Below are 18683 nucleotides of genomic sequence, written 5' to 3' on the forward strand. Positions count from 1 at the left end.
GCAGTGTAGTGCACGGCTGGCCCATTAATAAGAGCACCACGCCCCGGTTCTGCCCAAAGCACCACTGACACTTTAATGGCCGTGTGTGTGTGTGTGTGTGTGCGTGCGCGTGTGTGTGTTTTTAACTTTTCTTAGTAAATAATGCATGCACGGCTTGTCAGCACCGCCTGGCTCCGCCCCTTCCATGTGCCTCTACGGCCTCGCTTTTGTGCACAAATTACAACATGCTGCCTCCTCCATGATATGCACTTCGTTTGTCCGTGTGTGTGTGTGTGTGTGCGTGTGTGTGTGTGTGTGTGTGTGTGCGTGTGTGGATGCATGCTTATGCGTGGCTGCCATTTTGCACTGCAGTATGTACTTACATGTGTATACCTTCTAAAGACGCCTTAAGACACGTGCAACAGGAAAGTGTGGCATGTTTACAAAATACTGCAATCATAAACGCTGCAGGATCAAAAACAACGTATGGATATTTATTAATATAAATATATGATTTTTACATTCCCAGTATGAGACTAACTCAGGACGTGACAGCATGTCCATCTTCAAGGTGTGGTCTTCATCTTCATCTTCATATGTACCAATGGTGGTGAAGATGAACATCTACATCAGTAGATGAATTTTAACAGTTTTTTTTGTCAAGTAAAAGCTGTTATGTTTATATTTAAAGTGGTTAATTTTTCTCAAACATGCGGCCCGTGGGCCAAATGTGGCCCGCAGGACACTAGTCTGAGGCCCCCGCCTTGATGTGAAAGTTTAAAGTTTGATATGGATGCTGTATGGTATCATGTACCCAGAAGAAATGATTACGTTTGATTAATGTTCATGTTAAAGGTTAAATAACTGTTCATAGTTATCCTCCCTATCCGTGTGGAAGTGGTGAGTTTTTGGCTTTTTAAGTTTAAAGGAAATAACTTGAAGGCAACCGTTTAGGTCGCTAGCTCTCTAGTTAGCATGTGTATCAAGACCCTGCAGTTGCGCAATATGTTGAAGCGACCAATGAAATCCATGCTGTTTCTCCCGTGCGTCCTCAGGTAACACGTTGTGCAAGTCAGGAAGCATCGCTGTCTTCGGGAACGTGGTGTACAGCGGACTGCTCAACGACCACCTCTGGCATTTGGGAGTGCCCCTCTTCACGAGACTGGTGAGTGGCCTCCATTTTGGCTCCTTCCGCCCCCCGGGCTGCACCCCCGTACTGATGCACGTACGGTCGCAAGCACAAGTGCAGAATTCACACACTCGGGAAGTAAGTGCACATAGTGCACCAGTGAAGTGTACTGACAGTTGGAATGTCGTGTGGAGAGGTTCCCCCGGCTGGGGTCTGCAGGGTAACGGTGTGGCGGGACCGGGGAAGTGCACGCTCACGTGCACGGCCGATGTAGGCCTCCCCCTCGGCGTGCAGCCGCAGCTCAATAATTGATGACATTTAAATGTTGCTGAGCGCTCCAAAGATGACGAGCTTCTTAATTAAGAAGCTCGGCGGTCGAAGGAGTCGTGCGCGCCGCAAAAACGTCGCTTCCCCCGCCTGAGAAGGTTCCGATCAACGTGGCGGGATCAGAACGGTTTCCGGCGCTGTTAATTGGCGAGTCTTTGAGGGCTTTCCATCCGTGTTTATTATCGATCCGATGGGCAGCTCGGCCTGTCGTTTAGCAGCCAGGAATTAGCGCTGATTGGTGCAGCGGGGCCGCGCCTAATTGCGTTACATTAAATAGATCACCGCCATCATCTCATAAATGTCTCATGTGAAGCCTTGTTTGATGATCACTTGGTGTCAGACGCCGCAGGCTGCCTTCATCGCACGGGAGCATCGGATGGCGCCGCTGTTGGCGTTCCCGTTGGCTTTGGCGGCCATTTGTCCTAGCGCACTAGCTCTCTAGTCCAACTTCACTGGTAGAAATATGGATAAAAATATGCTATTATTTATTAGGTACTTTGTGATGCTACTTATTAGCGTTTTGTCCACCGGCGAGCGGCTCGGGTCAGGCAGCAGAAGGAAGGCGTCCTTATGATGGACGCTTAAAAGCAGCGACGCCCGCTGTGACGCAACCTCGTGTTAGCGCTCGCCGGGCCGGGGCACTAATTAGAGCGTGGCCCCGTCGCTTGGCCCAGGGTGGGTGCCGGCCAGATGTAAACACTGCATTATTAACTCAGTGTGCGGCGCGGGACCGCCGCCATGTTTACTGCGCACACGGGCGGTGCTTTAGCGGCGGCGCCTTCCTGCAGCCGTACAGTAGATTTATGGCCAGCAGATGGGCGCTTTGCTGCGTCGCACCATGTTCGATTCCACTCCTGCTCTCCTCAATGCCGAGATGGCCATGCCAATATTTGGCTCCTCCTTCTTGTCTTTAGCACCGCCATTATTTAGAATTTAGCACTTCCCTTTGACGGTGGCTGTGTTTTGGTGTTCTACCAAAGTACCCGAGTCAGTACCCGAATCAGTACCCGAATCAGTACCTGAGTCAGCACTGAAAACCCTTCAAATAGGTCTTATATGCAAAAAGCTTGTATAGTTGGTACATTGGAGTCTTCCTGTACATGTCCCTGGTGGCCGTGTCCCCTGGTGGCCAAAATAGGGTGCTGTTGTTGCTGAGGGGCTGCATAATAACTGACCAGCAGGAGGCCTCAGTGGTGCAGACCAGGGTACGTTGGAGAGGCCTTAGACCTCCACTCGGGATCGGCCGGGAGGAGCTGGAAGAAGTCGCCGGGAAGATGGAAGTCTGGGATCCGCTTAGGCTTCTGCCCCAAATAAGTAGAAGATGATGGATGGGGGCTATGGTATCACTATGGTACAAGGGTCCTGGTTTTGGCTGCTGAAAACCTGGTCCCCCTGGCTGTAGTGCCGGGTACGTGTTAGTTAGCTCATGTTTGGCTAACATGTTGTTTGCTCGCACGCTGTGGCTAAAGTCGCCAAAGCACAAGTCTTCCATTTTTCAAAGACTGCGAGGAAAGGAGAGGGGTCGGACATTTTAGGTGGGAAGAGCCCACTTCCTCTTTGAAAGCTTTATCTTCATAATGGATGTGCTGCTCTCCGGGGGGAGTCTAGACCTCGCCGGAAAATCCAAGCGGTCCGGCCGCGAGGACCCAAAGATGGCGATGTAAACACGCTTCCATAATTCTCCCCGCCGGAGGAGATCCCTGCAGACAAGGAGGCGATAAGACGCTAAGGGGCTTTTTTTTTCCTAATCCCTCCGCAGTCTGGAGCGGCGGCCCGGGCTTTCGGCGCCGTCGACACCTCGCCGTGTTTCTTCCCTCTTCGCCTCGCTTTCTCAACCCCCCCACACCCCCCCATCGCCGGCCTCACTTATTTATGAGGGGGACTTGAAATAGACTTCACTATTTGATAAAAGCCTGATCCTTAATCCGAGTTGCCCGAGAAGCGCATTTCATTTTTATTCCCCATCAGAGATTGATGGAAGCTTCCTGCTCGCTGATTGCTCATGTAAATCCACCGGCCGGCCTGGACCTGCATCGCCCGTGTGCGTGTGTGTGCGTGTGTGTGTGTGTGCGTGTGTGTGTGTGTGCGTGTGCATGTGTGTGCGGTGCAGTCTTGCGTTAGCTAGGTCTAAAAGTTTGTCTCATGCTGCAGAAACACTAATTGCACTTCCTGTTGCGGCGTTCCCTAAAACCTTCTCCGTGCCACTTCCGGCAGTCAAGCCGGGCACCCCCCTCCCTCCTGTGGAAATTAGCGGTGGGCTGGCGCGGCTTCCTTCTTGATGTTCCCTCCGACGGCGGCCAAATGTTGTTTGGCGTCCTCGGGAAAAACATGAGCTCATCCCGCAGGTTGGAGCTCCGATTGGGGCGCGCGGCGCCACATGGGGGACGCCGGCGAGGGGTTAATGCTGGAAAGTGCGGGCCCTGACAGCCGCCCCACCGCCCCCCCTCCCCTCAGCAGTGTATTGATGATAGTCGGGAGAATCGCTGAGGCAAGCGTATTGTTACAGTGCAGACGCAGGCCCACCCCCCCCCCCCCACCGGCGCCCCCCTCCCCCCAGCAGATGGAAAACACAGCTGAGCATGTCGTGCGATGGCATTAGCGGCACTAAAGGTATTTTAGCGTCATCTGCTCGCTAATTTGACGTTCCCAAACACTTTGCTGCCTTCCGACTGCGGAGGGAAGAAGCGGGCGGAACCCTGCGGCGTTCTTTGGGGCTGCTTCTTCTCTTCTCCTGCAGCGTGGCAACTTCACATCTTAATCCTCCGCCATCGCCGCCACACGCACCTCACCCCCGCCCCTCCCACGCGCGCACACCATTCCCAATCCTCCCCGGAACCTTAAATTTCACAGTAACGTCTCCCAGCTTGTCGGGCGCCCTCGTTGGCGGCGGCGGAGGAGCGCTCGGAGGCAGCTGTCAGGCGGGGGCTCCAGTTGAGCCTCCTTCGCCAATAAGAGGCGGCCCAGGAGGGGGTGCTGGGGTTGGGAGGGGGCGTCTCAGTAAGTGAGTGGAGTGTCAAAAGGAAGGAAAAAAAGAAAAAGGTCTCCAAAGCCTCCCCAGCTTCTCCCGTCTGACTTGTCGGCTCAGAAGAAGAAGAAGAAGAAGACAAAGCTGGGGGGTGGGGGTTGAAAAAGTGGAAGCAGTAGAAGAAGAGTGAGGAGGTGGTGGCAGTGGGGGTGGAGCGGGAGGGGGGCAGCGGGAGTCAAGCCCCATTGAGCCGTGGAGGAGGAGGGCTGCCTCAGCGGATCAGCGCCAGTCCAGCTCACGTCCAAAACGACGCCCCGCGCCGGTACGACCGGTCCCTCCGCTCGGCCTCGCTCGCCTGCACCTGCACGCCGCGCCCTTCCCGCCATGATGATGTACTTCTGGGTGAGTCGTGCGCGCGTGTGTGTGTGATGTCACGGGCCCGGAAGGCGGCGAACGCCCCATTCGGGGGGGGGGGGGGAGCCCCAGGCTCGCTTCCGTTTCGGTGCGGAGCTGATGGAGGTCATGTGACATGTCAGGTGTTTTCATGGAGTTTGGAGGTTCTCATGTTGGGGGGGGGGGAGTGACATGATGTGCTCTTAAAGGAGCGTCATGGCGGTGAGTGCATCCTTGTGTGTTGTTGCTCCAGGTGACTTTTTGATGGGGGGGGGGGGGGGGGTTGGGGGGGTCTGAGCGAGTGCCTTTTCCTCCTGTGGCGTTACCAGCCGAATGCAATCATGACATGAAAATATCGTCCGTATTGTCTTTGCAAAGCCGCCATGTTTGATTGCAGAGCTGTGAAGCGTCCATGATGGCCGCTCATGATGGCCGCTCATGTGGCGTTCAGGGCCCTGCAAATTTGTCGAATTTTTTTTTTTTTTGAGAAAATTATGAATTTCCCCCATCGAAAAGCTTTCATTCGCCTTCAAATGTTTGGCATACCCACACTTGTTGGCATTCTTTGGAGGTCCTTGAACGCACCATAGTTGCTTTGAAGTCAGTGTAGGAGTGTCAACATGAAGAAATTACCGGAATTAATATAATTAAAAATAGCGAACATGAGAGGCCCAAAAATCCCAAACTGTTGCTTTCCTAATAATAATAACCATAATATTATTACTACGACTACTAATAATACTCGTTAATTGATGGCGTGCTCCATCCAGCTACGGATTGACGATGTGGACCGACGACGTTCACGAGACTTCTGCTGACGACGTGCATAAAAAGAACCTTTCATAACATTCCATCTACGATTCCACGATGTTCCCATGTTGTCGCTCTTTTCTCTTCATGACGTTCCTGTCATGTGACCGCTTCATTTGCATAATATGCTCGCTTTCATTTCCAGCATTTTCTCATATGCAGCCTTTTGAAAGATTCAAAGAACATGTTCTCATAAATGAGTCATTTTCCCTCATATGCCGACCTTGTTCTTGGAACATTATCATATTTTCCTGGAAAGGATTTCCATTTCCTGTCAAATTCCCACTTTTTCCTTGTCAAATTGTGACGTCACTTTATTCTCATAGCATTATTTTCATCTGGTAACATGTGCATCACTCACATCATTTTTTGGGCTGCAGCTTTTTCTTCATCATATTCCTGCTGTGAAACATGGGAGCATTTCCATACTTCCTTTTTCACCTCAAATGTCGCCTCAAATTATCATTTTATGCTAGTCAAATTGTCAAAATAGGGACTATGTGGACTGGCATGATAACCCCCAACCATAACCCCCCAACCATAACCCCAACCCCCCAAAACATCAGGAAGGTTCTTTGGCATGGAGGCATATGGGGGGGTCTTTGGGGACCTCCTCCTGGAGGTGCTGCGCATCACCTGCGCCTCCTCATTAGAATATTTAGTCAGCGGGCAGATGTTGTTCTGCGGGGTCATTACCTTTGGCGTACAAGTCCCCGGTGCCCCCTGATGGAGATGAATGTGCGTGGAAAGACCTGGCAGGTTACACACGGGGCCACTCCACGGGCGCCGCCCTCCCCCGTGGCCCCCGCTAAAATGGAGGCAACTCGCCAAGCCGCCCCTGACGGCCTTGCGGTAACGGTAGGAAGTGCAGGCGGCGTGTCTCGCCATGGCCGCCAGTGTATCATTTCCTCGCCACGGAAAAGCAGGAAGCCGAGTGGAGGAGCCTGCTGGCTTGGCCGTGATGAATAATTGAGCGGCGCCGGGCCCGGCTGTGGCGAAGAGGCGCTGGTAATGGAGAGCCTGGAAGTGCGTGGCGAGGAGCAGCGCTTAACGGCGAGTGCGCCCGCAGCCCGGCGCGCGTCGGCCCGCATTGATGTTCTCTAGTAATGCGGCGAGGAGGAGGAAGGAGTCGCTTTGAGGCCACGCCGCCGCTACCATCATTAGCGGCCGTGGCTTTGGGCTAGCGCCTCATCACGTCGGACGCCGACGCATCGCCGGCAATTGTATGAACGCGCTGGCGTTTTCTGGAAGACGCAGCGTGGCCAGAAGGCTGCCATCGCATGCTAATGTGCAGCTTGCATTAACGCATGCTTGTGTTGGCCGCATGCGGCCATGCATTGCACGACCACGCTGATGGCGGCGGAGTGCATCGGGAAGGGGAGGGGCTAAGAAGTGACAACAAGCTTGATGGTTGAAATGAATTGATGACTTCATCTGCCTGGTTATTGTATTATTTCTAATATTGTAGGCTGGACATTTATTGTATTATTTTTAATATCATAGGCTGGACATTTATTGTATTATTTTTAATATCGTATCCTGGACATTTATTGTATTATTTTTAATATCATAGGCTGGACATTTATTGTATTATTTCTAATATTGTAGGCTGGACATTTATTGTATTATTTTTAATACCGTATCCTGGACATTTATTGTATTATTTTTAATATCGTATCCTGGACATTTATTGTATTATTTTTAATATTGTAGGCTGGACATTTATTGTATTATTTTTAATATCATAGGCTGGACATTTATTGTATTATTTTTAATATTGTAGGCAGTACATTTATAGTATTATATGTAGTAATATCGTATCCTGGACATTTATTGTATTATTTTTAATATCATAGGCTGGACATTTATTGTATTATTTTTAATATCATAGGCTGGACATTTATTGTATTATTTTTAATATCATAGGCTGGACATTTATTGTATTATTTTTAATATCATAGGCTGGACATTTATTGTATTATTTCTAATATTGTAGGCTGGACATTTATTGTATTATTTTTAATATTGTAGGCAGTACATTTATAGTATTATATGTAGTAATATCGTAGGCAGGACATTTGTCACGTGAATGAGATGTCCTCCATTTCCTCATCTTCCTTCTACGTCAGGTTCGGGCGCAGAGCAGCGGCGCTGAAGGGGGTCGCAATCGGCGCTTAACTTCCTGTTCAATGTTTGATGAAGTGGGCGGGGCTCCTTGTGGAAGCGTGTAACAAAAACAAGAGTGCACACAAACGAGACGCCCCCTCAGGCCTGAGACCCTTGTTACCATGGCGACCGCGGCTAAGCGGTGCTGTTTTTAGCGTATTTTTAATTTGGCGTCCTGTATTTCCTCCTGAGGTTTCTCGTACGGACGCTGGTGTCCAGGAACACTTGAGACATTTCCCCGATGGAGAATATTGCATGTTTGCTCAGCAGAGCCGCAGATGAACGGCGCCGCGGTCTTCCCCCGGCAGCGGCGACGTGAACCACTACGTGGAGACGAGGCCATATTCCTTCCGTCTGCGTGCACGCCAGCGCATGTGGACACGAAGTACAAAGTCGAGAACAAGACGCCATAAAATATTAAGGCTTTAAGTTTTACACAGTAAATTTTTAGTTTGGCAACATGGCGGCGGCCATTAAAAGCAAATTGCGATTACGAGCGTCGCAGGCGTGACCCTCTCATCTTTAACAACGCCGCGTCTAATTTCATCATTTATCTTTTTCACTCCACCTCTTTATGCGCCCGCTCGGCAAAAGGCGCGTGACAGATAAATAAAAGCTTGCTAATTGTGATGTGCGGACCCACGTTAGCATGGCGGCTAATAAAGAGACGGGGGGGGGGGGCTTAAACTACAAGACGCCACCTACCTACACGGGGGAAATCAGCGGCGAGTTTAGCGCAGGAAAATAGATCCGTCCGCAGTAAAAGGCTGGCGCCGGCTTATTGCACCTGCTATCATTAGCGCTTTGTACACATGGTCAGCCTCGCGGGGAAAAGTCATTATCCAGCTGCGCCGTTATTTCGCCGCTCTTTCCTGCTCGTGGAGTGTGACTTGAGGGCCGGCGCAGGCGCTGCGTTTAATGCCTCCAACACAATAAAGGACTCTCGCCTTAATGATGTGGGATTGGATGGCCGCGCCGCAGCTTGTCCGGGGGCTTGTGAGCCGTTAAGAGCGGCCATTTTGCCTCGGCGCCGCCGTCGCCGCCACCGCCGCGCCGTGTCAGAGTGACTCTGGACATTGGCGAGGTGGGGGAAATAAAAGCGACTCGGTGATTGACGCCGCTCTCTCGCCTCGGGAACTCGAGGGCCGTCGAAAGCGGTGGCGCGGAGGAGGGCGGTTAGCCGTGTTAGCGTTAGCATATGCGTGCCGTTCCGCCGCACGCTCGTTACCGTGCAAGCGTTTCACGTCGCCCTTCACGCTCTAAAAATAGTCTGATGGCTAAAAGGGGAAGACTGGTTTTGATGGTCTAGAAGCTAAAGAGGATTTTTGTTCTTTTAGACCACTGATGGGAGGGCACTGGGACTGGTCTACTGGTGTACTGGTGTACTGGTCTACTGCTATACTGGTGTACTGGTGTACTGGTGTACTGGTGTACTGGTGTACTGGTGTACTGGTCTACTGCTATACTGGTTTACTGGTGTACTGGTGTACTGGTGTACTGGTCTACTGCTATACTGGTGTACTGGTGTACTGGTCTACTGCTATACTGGTGTACTGGTGTACTGGTCTACTGCTATACTGCTATACTGGTGTACTGGTGTACTGGTGTACTGGTGTACTGGTATACTGATGTGATGGTGTACTGGTGTGGTGATGTAGTAGTGTGGTTGTGTAGTGATGTAGTAGTGTACTAGTGTGGTGGTGTACTAGTGTAGTGGTGTACTAGTGTGGTGGTGTACTGGTGTAGTAGTATTCCATCCATTCCCAGCTTTTCATGTGAGTAGTACTTATCCTGGATAGTATTCTCTCAGCTTTTTCTACGTGCTGTGTGTGTTGATCCGAAGTGTAAATACTTGTACTATGCTACTAGTACTATTCAGGTGGTCACTGCGTGGTTGTGCGTGTCATGGTCAGAGCGGGCGGTGGGATTCGTACATGCGCTTGGTGTCTTCTTGCCTTGCCCTCCGTGCTGGGGGGCAGCGAAGGGGCCATGGCGGGGTGAAGTACTGATGACGGCGTGAAGAAGGGGTCCTGAGGAGTGAAGGAGTGACGAAGGTATGAAAGAGCGTTCCAGGCAGTAAAGATGGCGGCGAGAGCGAGAGTGACATCAGTGGTGAAGGTTATTGACCGATTTCATGGAATTTATGACCCTAATCGAGAGGCGGTGTCACAGGGAATGAAGCAAATAAGAGTCACGCTGACAGCGCCCCCCCCCCCCCTCCCCCCTCTAAATTGTGTCTGAGACTTTATAAGCCTTGGCGAGTGTGTGGGGGGGGGCAGTGGGCGCCGGGTCCCGGGGCGTGCCCCGGGCCTCCCTCCATCCCGCGGGTCAATCACAGGCAGGCCGAGCTCATGATGAGGAACGCCGCTTCATCTCACCTCGTGGCAGCGCCTGGCGTGCGTGCGCATGCGCGTTCACGTGCGCGGGCGTGCATGCGTGTTTGCTCTCATGTATCTTTCATGCTCAACCTGCCGCGTGTTTGCCGGCCGCGGTGGCGGTGCCAGGCGGTCAGAGGTTGTGCTTAAAGCGCGACTAGAAACAGAAATATTGATGGGCGTGCACGTGAAGGATGACGGAGGCTGTTAAATAATTCCCAGTGAAGGAGGCGCATCAGGCCACGCGCTTGTCATACCCGAGCGCACCCCGACATTGTTTGTGGACGCCGCGTCTGCCACACCACACGCTGGCGGCTTTTTTTTCTAACGCCATCGAAACACGCCTTCTTTTGCTTTCACGTCACGTGATGTCATGATGCACAATAAACAGCGTGGCCACGCCCACACACAAACTGTACGTTTACTACGAGCGATCACAACACGAGCGCACATGTTTCAGCAGTGCACAATCGCTCCCCCACCTTAACGATGGAGGATAAATATATAATAAAATAATAGGCTCCTGGGATAGGCTCCAGCACCCCCACGACCCTCATGAGGGTAAGCGGTAGAAAATGAATGAATGAATGAATAATAAAATGCTAATAAGTGACCGCGATTGCTCCTCCACATGTACGGGAAAATATTCCATGCCCACGTGCTGCCATGCAAATATGAACATATCCTTAAATGACTTCTGGCCCCGCCCCCAACCGGAATAGCATTCCAGACGTTGAAGTCACCGAGCTAGCATTGACGGGCTTCACATTGGAAACGAAGCGTGGTGTCATGGTCCACGGGGGGGACCCCGCCTCTCGCCCAAAGACAGCTGGGATAGGCTCCAGCACCCCCACGACCCTCATGAGGGTAAGTGGTAGAAAATGAATGAATAAATAAAATGGTAATAGTTGACAGTCTAAAATAAGGCAGTGACCGCGATTGCTCCTCCACATGTACGGGAAAATATTCCATGCCCACGTGCTGCCATGCAAATATGAGCATATCCTTAAATGACTTCTGGCCCCGCCCCCACCAGAATAGCAATCCAGACGTTGAAGTCAACGAGCTAGCATTGACGGGCTTCACACTGGAAACGAAGCGTGGGGGCACGTGAAGCGTCGAAGCGATGGCGCCTGCAGAGAGAAACGACTCGCATCCAGCAAACGGCGGCGGCGGAATGGAATGGAATGGCGCGCTCTCCCGGGAGCGTCGTTCTCGTTCCTCGCCGACGCCACGCTCCGCGCCTCCGAGGAAGGCTTTGGTCCTGCTTTTTTATTTGTGCTTGTCGACTTAAACGGCGCACGTGGAAGGTTCCCGAGCATTTTCCTTGAACGGCGACGGACGCGCGCTTGCATCAGGATGATCATGGCGGGAGCCAAACACCAGGATGAAAGTTACTTTCCAAACAAACTGATTGTTTATTCATGCTGATCAAATATTCATGGGATTGCTTGGGTGGTTTGATAGTTTTATAGCTGATTAACGACATGTAATTAGAGTTTTTATTTGGGAAAAAAAGAGAAAAGCCTCCCAACAGAAAATAAATGTCGCGGCCGGGCTGATTGATGGCGAGCGTTTCTCCGACTGCGGAGCAAATCTCCATCAGGACGGCCTCCTCTTCCTCGTCATCCCGCTCACAGTATTTGACAGGCGGCGCTCTGGTGTGCTTTTTAATTAAAAGAAAACTCAATAACCTTATCAGGACTTGCCATTTTAGCTTGAGACGTATCGATCGCCGCTCACTTATGCAGATGCCACGCTCTCACCTCCTCCAGGACCCCCCCAGATCTCATTTCACCAAATCCATGTCATATATTATTCAGCTACGCTGGCTTCACGGCGGCGTGCTAGCTGCGGCGTGCTAGCTGTGGCGTGCTAGCTGCGGCTCGGAGGGCGCCGCCGCCGAAAGGTGTTGCAATTTGGAGAAAAAGTCCGTGGAGTTCATTAATTTAATAATGGGCGGCAATAATGAATGAAAGCTATTGCTCAATTAGCGGCGAAGCGGCGAAGCGGCGGCGGCATCCAGCGTGCCGCCGTAATGAGATTAGAATGGAAGTGATGCGGCGCAGGTAGTGAATTAAAGCGTTACCAGAGAAGCTATTAGGAATCAAATTGTAATCCTGCGACACTTGTCACCGCTCAAATGGCTTCGGTCTCGGCGCCGCCCCTCCTCTCCTCTCAACCGCCGCCGCCCCCTTCGGGTTTCGGGGACAGTCGCTACGTTTCCGCTGTGTTCATCCAAAAATGGCTAGTCCCAAATCAATGGTTTTTTTCCCGTTTTGCGGCCATTAATACGGGAATCCACCAGTCCTGGCTGCCGGGCTTCATCCAGACTTCGGGTCCGTGGGAATGCTGACAGGTCAAATGGCTTCCGCCCGTTGACCTGGTCCGTTGTGCCGTGGTTGCCATGGATGCCAGGACATGTGCTGCGTTCGAGTCACACGGAAACATAAACATAAAACTCACCATGGAAGGGGGGGTAACAGGACCAGCAGGGACTAGGAAACAGGTGCGCCCCCCCCAGCTCCCTCCCACCAGGGGCAAGTCAGGAAAGGGAAAAGGGATGTAAGAAAATGAAATGGGGAAACGTTGTTGATATTTGGTATATACATAAATAACAGCCTAGCATCAACATAAATATGAACATTAAAGCTTCCTGCTTTGTGTTTTGGCATCCTGACCTTGGCAACAACAATACCGCCCCCCCAGCCCCCCCCCCCCCCTCGTTACAGCACTCCCTCGCTCTAGCGCACTTTTCCACAAAGGCTTTTCAACGATGGCTGTTTTGTTGTCGACTGCAGCCTGTTAGGAGTAAAAACATTCGGCACAGTTTTGCCCAAATGAAAAATATTTCAGCAAAAAAATGAAATATGAATACAGTACCAGTCCTTGAGGCCGCCATTCTCTTGGGGAGGTTTGATTCCTCATCGCTGGCGAGCTCTCACTCGTTGTTCTGTGCGACTTGAAATGATCTCTCAACAGACACACTCATCATCATCATCATCATCATCACAAGCTAAATCCCAACACTGAACCCCTGACCTCACTTCCTGTCAACCACTTCCTGTCGGCTCCCCTACTAAAGGTTCTTAAATGGCTTCTTTTCCCCTGTCAGGTCGACTGTATTGGGTATTAGGAGGGAAAATGTGACCATAGGGGTGTTATGTCATGTATAGAGGTCTCTAATAATGTTAATGTTTTTTTTTATCCCACAATGATGAAAAGATTCCATTTATAAAAAAGGATTTCACCTATCACGGTACTGTCGGTCCGGACCCGACCAAGCACCTCAGACGAGGGATTCCTGGATTGGGAATATTGTGATTAGCATGGAAAGAGGAATGTTCATATTGGAAATGGATGCAAAGGCACTTTGTCCTACAGGAAGTATCACCCTCAAAGGCATGGGGGCGTGGTGAACGAGGAAGGCAGGAAGTGGCGACCTCCTCCCGGTGACGGCGAGGGTTTGACTTGCGTCCTTTTGCTGTTGGTCATCCGGACCTTCCTGCCATTGAAGGTGTTTGGCGGTCATGACGGCGCCTCCTTCAGCGGGAAGGCTTCAAATATGGCGGCATGTTATTGAAAAGCCCAAAAGACGAGTTCATCATTGAACTTTTCATTGAGCGCGGGCGCAGCGACACGGCGTGCAAATTCCCGCCATCAGCAGTTTGCTCGTCCTCGCCAAAGCGAGCATGGCAGAGTGTTATTAGCGGCGGGCTTAATGTTCTATGTAGGATGCAGGATGGCCGCGTACGACGCCGTGAGCCCAAAGTGGAATGGAAATAAGCGAGCGGGCGATTAGGACGGCCGGCGTGCCCTTGGAGGAAGGAAGCGTTTGAGCAGCAGCAAACGTGACGCAGGTTCATATTCCTCGTCTAAGATGGAAACATTGTCTCTCGGATCTTTGCTACGCTCGCCGCAACGTGTCGGCAGGAAATGAGTTCCATGCCGGCGTTGTTAGGAAGTGGCGGCGTGAAAGACCTCCTCTGAGTCACACGAGGACGCCGAGCGTCCCGCCAAAGTAGACAACAACAAAGGCAACGCACACAACCTATACTGTGAGCGCGTGCACGTGCTTAATTAATATTTAAGCCACCTTCAGCGCGTCCGGCAAAGGAAAATGGATTGTGTTCTGGTGGATCCCTTAATCCGCTGAATTAGCGCTTTAATAACTGGAAGCCATTTGGAGATTAGCAAGATCAAACTTGCATCGCTCGCTTGTGTACACCAAGACTTGATGCTGTTTGCTTTCGCTGCCGTCTGACTCACGCCGCCATGTCAACAGTAGCGTCGCTTTATGCTAGCTGGGCCTCGCTGCCCGTGCCTGGAAAGGCTCCGTCATGGTTCCAGTTCTTACATTCGGACGTTTTCTACATTCTTGATCTTTTTTCTACAATGGGATTACATTCAATTAAAATACAAATATTATAACGGTTAAGGCTAGGGCTAGGGCTAGGGCTAGTCGCAGAAGCAAACACAAAGAATTAGTTGACACTTAACTAAATATTTTTGTAACATTTCAACTCTATTTCTACTTTATTTCTCATTCCATCCATCCATCCATCATCCATCCATCCATCCATCATCCATCCATCCATCTATCCATCCACCCATCATCCATCACCCATCATCTATCCATCCACCCATCATCCATCATCCATCCATCCATCCATCCTTCCACCCATCATCCATCCATCCATCCATCCATCCATCGCCCATCATCCATCCATCCATCCATCCATCCATCCATCCATCCATCACCCATCATCCACCCATCATTCATCCATCCATCCATCCATCATCCATCACCCATCATCCATCACCCATCATCCATCATCCATCATCCATCATCCATCCATCCAACCATCCATCCACCCATCATCCATCCATCCATCCATCATCCATCACCCATCATCCATCCATCTATCCTTCACCCATCATCCATCCATCCATCCATCACCCATCATCCATCCATCCATCCTTCCACCCATCATCCATCCATCCATCCATCCATCACCCATCATCCATCCATCCATCCCCCATCATCCACCCATCATTCATCCATCCACCCATCATCCATCCATCCATCCTTCCACCCATCATCCATCATCCAACCATCACCCATCATCCATCCACCCATCATCCATCCATCCATCCTTCCACCCATCATCCATCATCCAACCATCCACCCATCATCCACCCATCATCCATCATCTATCCATCCATCCATGCATCCATCCATCTATGAAGAAGTTTGGTATGGTGGCGTGTCCGTATGAGCCTGAGTGATGGAAATGTAAGCGTTGAACGCGTCCTAGCGACTCGCGGTTATTCTCTGGCATCAAAGCCGGAAGGAAACTTTCCTTCTTTGAGGCAAAGTTTGCGTCCGCCAGGAAGACGAGGCTCGGGGTCGCCCCCTCGACGTGCCGAGCGTTGTTGTTGCGTCGGCTCCTCTCGTCCGGTCTGGCGGTGGGCGAGCGGCGTGGTTTGGCGGTGCTCTGCTCACTCGCCACACGCGCTAAATAATTCACACGCTGCTTGGGAATTCTCCTGCTGCCGCCATTAGGCATTCTCTCACTCGCGCTTTCTTCTTCTTCCTCTTTGCTGCCTTGTTTTTCACCATCATCACCTCAACGCCAGCAAAGGAGGGAAGTCAGCTGGTCACCGTCGTTGAATTAGTATCACAATTCCTTCATGGATGTCAAGCGTTGCCGTGTTTATTTAGGTTTACTTAAGTCAGTACCATTTTTCCAAGTACATGGATACGGGAAAACCTTAGCTGTCGAAGAAATGTTCTGGAGGAAGATACTTTCTCCACACTTGGCATGGTACCTGATGTTGAACATCCGGGACTGCTAATTGCTATTCTCAAACTAAACGCTAGGAGGCAGTGAGCAACCACGTCACTTGTTGACTAGCTGTTTAGCTTCCTGTGTGGTCGTAGTGGACAGTGAAGCCGCATCAGGATGCTTAATATAAACATCAGCTCATAATAACATGACAACGCTAACGCTAACGGCAGTGTAACTCGAGCCACCAGAGGAAACCGATGCGACCGCATGTCCGCTTTGACAAGCGAGGAATACGACTGCGTTGGCGTCAGCCTGCTGGATGGAAGTCTAGCTTCATGGATTGGAGAGACATGTCGGCGGTATCGCAAGATGGCCGCTTGGTAGTCCGTCCGTCGTGATTTAGATGATCTGAAAAGTACGACGTGATTTCCAAGACTGAATCTCAGACGTCTGGGATTCAGGCTCAGATGATCCCGGGTCTAAAAGTTAGTTTCCACGCCACATTCTAACATGGAGATTGTTTTTTGGTGGAGTTTTTAACGGGAGGCGCCTCTGACATCCTCATGAACATTCATGAGCGCTCCACGATCGATACTGACACTTTAATCCATGGACACGGACAGCTCCCACACCCGCGTCTGTGCCCGCCGCCATCGCCGTCAGGGTCAGTGGAGGTCAGTTGCCGCCCGGGGGGGCTAAGTCGAGATGGTGACCCCCACCTGAGGTGTCGACTGACGCCAACGCTGGAGTCTGGACTCTGTGTGAGTCCGAGCCGCTGCCATGGCGACGTGGAAGTCGTGGCGGAGTCGTTGTTTGCGTTTAGGCGGATGGCGTCGAACAGGTTTGGTGTCACGTTTGTCTCATCCACCGTTGGTCTCCGCGTTGACGGGGCTTCACTTCGATCGATTCACCGCTAACAGAGACGACGCAACATGGCCGCTTTGCAATTTTCAGCGACGCCTTTCCACGTGGAACATTGTAGTCGGCGTCCATGGCAAACTTTAGAATCCGAACCAACGGAATCAGCTTTATTGTCACGAGGGAGTTGTGCTTTATTGTTGTGGGAATGTTGTGGGAAATGTGTGATGTGGGAATGCGTGTTGACTTTTTATGGCGTTCCAGACGCACCACAGGAAAAACCCTTCTTGTCGAACCCGGAGCCTCCGGAATCCAGCAGTACAGCAGTCAGGAAAGGTTCCTTTGACGTGAACGGGTACGAGTCCAAGAAAATATGATCAAGTCGGACAGGAACCTTGAATGCCAAAACAAACGGTCCTTGTTTACTTCCTGGACGACCTCCTGCTCGTGTTGTGCAAACGAGCGGAAACACGGCAAGCAAAGCCGCAAACACACGGCAGCACACAAACAGCAGGAGGAGAAAAACCCCCACTCTGCTTTGCTTTGTCTCGCTGGGGGAGAGGACCCTAATGACCCCGTAGTTCAAGACTTGGAGTCATTTCATCACATTGCTGGCTGGGGGGGCTGGGACCCCCCCGAATATAACATAACCTGTCAAAATGTTTGTGATGATGTACGCTTTCTCCCCGTGATTTCATGAAAAAGCCAAAGAATGAGACGTTGCCTGGTTTGAGGTCAGGTGACCAGCGGATATTTGGCGTGACGGCGCCGGTGAAACTCCCGCCATGTTGGCTCGGGAACCACGAGAGGTCGGAACGACTTTAACCTCGCTCCGCCGCAGTCACATCAAATCATCCGGCAGTCCTCGTGGACCTTTTTGTCAAATTTGTACCAAATGCCACAAGCACCCCCCCACCCCTGTCCCCGCCACCCCCACCCTTATGAAACGCCCCCCTTTAACCAATGGCTGCCTATCATGTGGAGAAAAAGAACAAGACCTGTAAAGTACACACGGTGGCCGCCTATATATGGTCCGTGCTGATGATCCAATATGGCTGCCCCCCCACCCCCGACCCCCACCCCCCCAATGCAATGCAGCTTTTGTTCACTCCTTCCAGTCAGCGCTTCTTTGACTGCGACTTGTCTCGCTGGCGGAACAAATTAAGGAAGCGGTAATGGGCTTGTGTCAAGTAGACGGAGGGGCAGGCTCCGAGTGGACCCCCCCCCCCCCCCCACCTGTCTCCGTGAAAGGTGATGGCGCTCGCCGGGGTTGGTCTTTAATGAGCAAGCCAACAGATGAGCCTTCACCCAACGTTTACAGCCAGGAGACGCATGAGGCCGCGAGCGTCACAGGAAGTAAGGCGGCCGCGTTAGCGTGACGGATGAGCGCGGACACGCGTGGCCGAGAGCGTTTGCCTTCATGACGCCTCCGTGTGTCCACCCCCTCTCCCCCCCCACCCCGCGCCATGCGCCGCCATTAAAAGCAGACATCCTGTGAAATATGGAGCGCATCATTTTACATTCATGACTCCACCCGCCGATATTACGCTCACATTTCTTCCAACACCTTTGGGAGCGGATCTCGCTAAGCCGCCCTGGTTCCGGGGGCAGATGTCCATGGAAAATGTATACCGGTGTATCAGAGCTGGAGTTGGCGCCCCCGCCCCCAGCTAGCTTTTCATGGCGCACGAGGTGACGGTCATGTGCCGAGGGGGTGTGGTCAGAGGGCAGGGCCGTAGCTTAGCTGATGCTAGCTGATGCTAGCTGACGCTAGCTGACGCTGCGAGCCAAACACGTACCAACCTTGAATTTAGAGCGGCTGGGAAAGAAGATGGCTGCTGAGGTAGAAGAATGCTAGCATCTTAAGTCATTTTTACATATTCTAATTG

The 18683-nt window shown here is 51.6% G+C and overlaps 1 protein-coding gene across 9 annotated transcripts in view; it reads left to right on the forward strand.

Moving 5' to 3' along the window:
* LOC131102883 (RNA binding protein fox-1 homolog 3-like) overlaps positions 1–18683 on the forward strand; it is a 227654-nt gene that overhangs the window by 124465 nt on the left and 84506 nt on the right. For 6 of the 9 annotated variants that reach the window (XM_058048547.2, XM_058048544.2, XM_078797358.1 and 3 more), the window contains one exon: positions 1035–1144. In XM_058048547.2, coding sequence (XP_057904530.2) covers positions 1035–1144 — 110 coding nt within the window. Of the gene's footprint in view, positions 1–1031; positions 1145–4011; positions 4803–18683 lie in introns of those variants that run through there. The other 3 variants (XM_078797356.1, XM_078797357.1, XM_078797359.1) reach the window with 3 other exon arrangements.

Source organism: Doryrhamphus excisus, linkage group LG16, assembly GCF_037039965.1.
Source record: "Doryrhamphus excisus strain RoL-2023G ecotype Guam linkage group LG16, RoL_Dexc_Guam_v1.1, whole genome shotgun sequence".
Classification (NCBI taxonomy): domain Eukaryota; kingdom Metazoa; phylum Chordata; class Actinopteri; order Syngnathiformes; family Syngnathidae; genus Doryrhamphus; species Doryrhamphus excisus.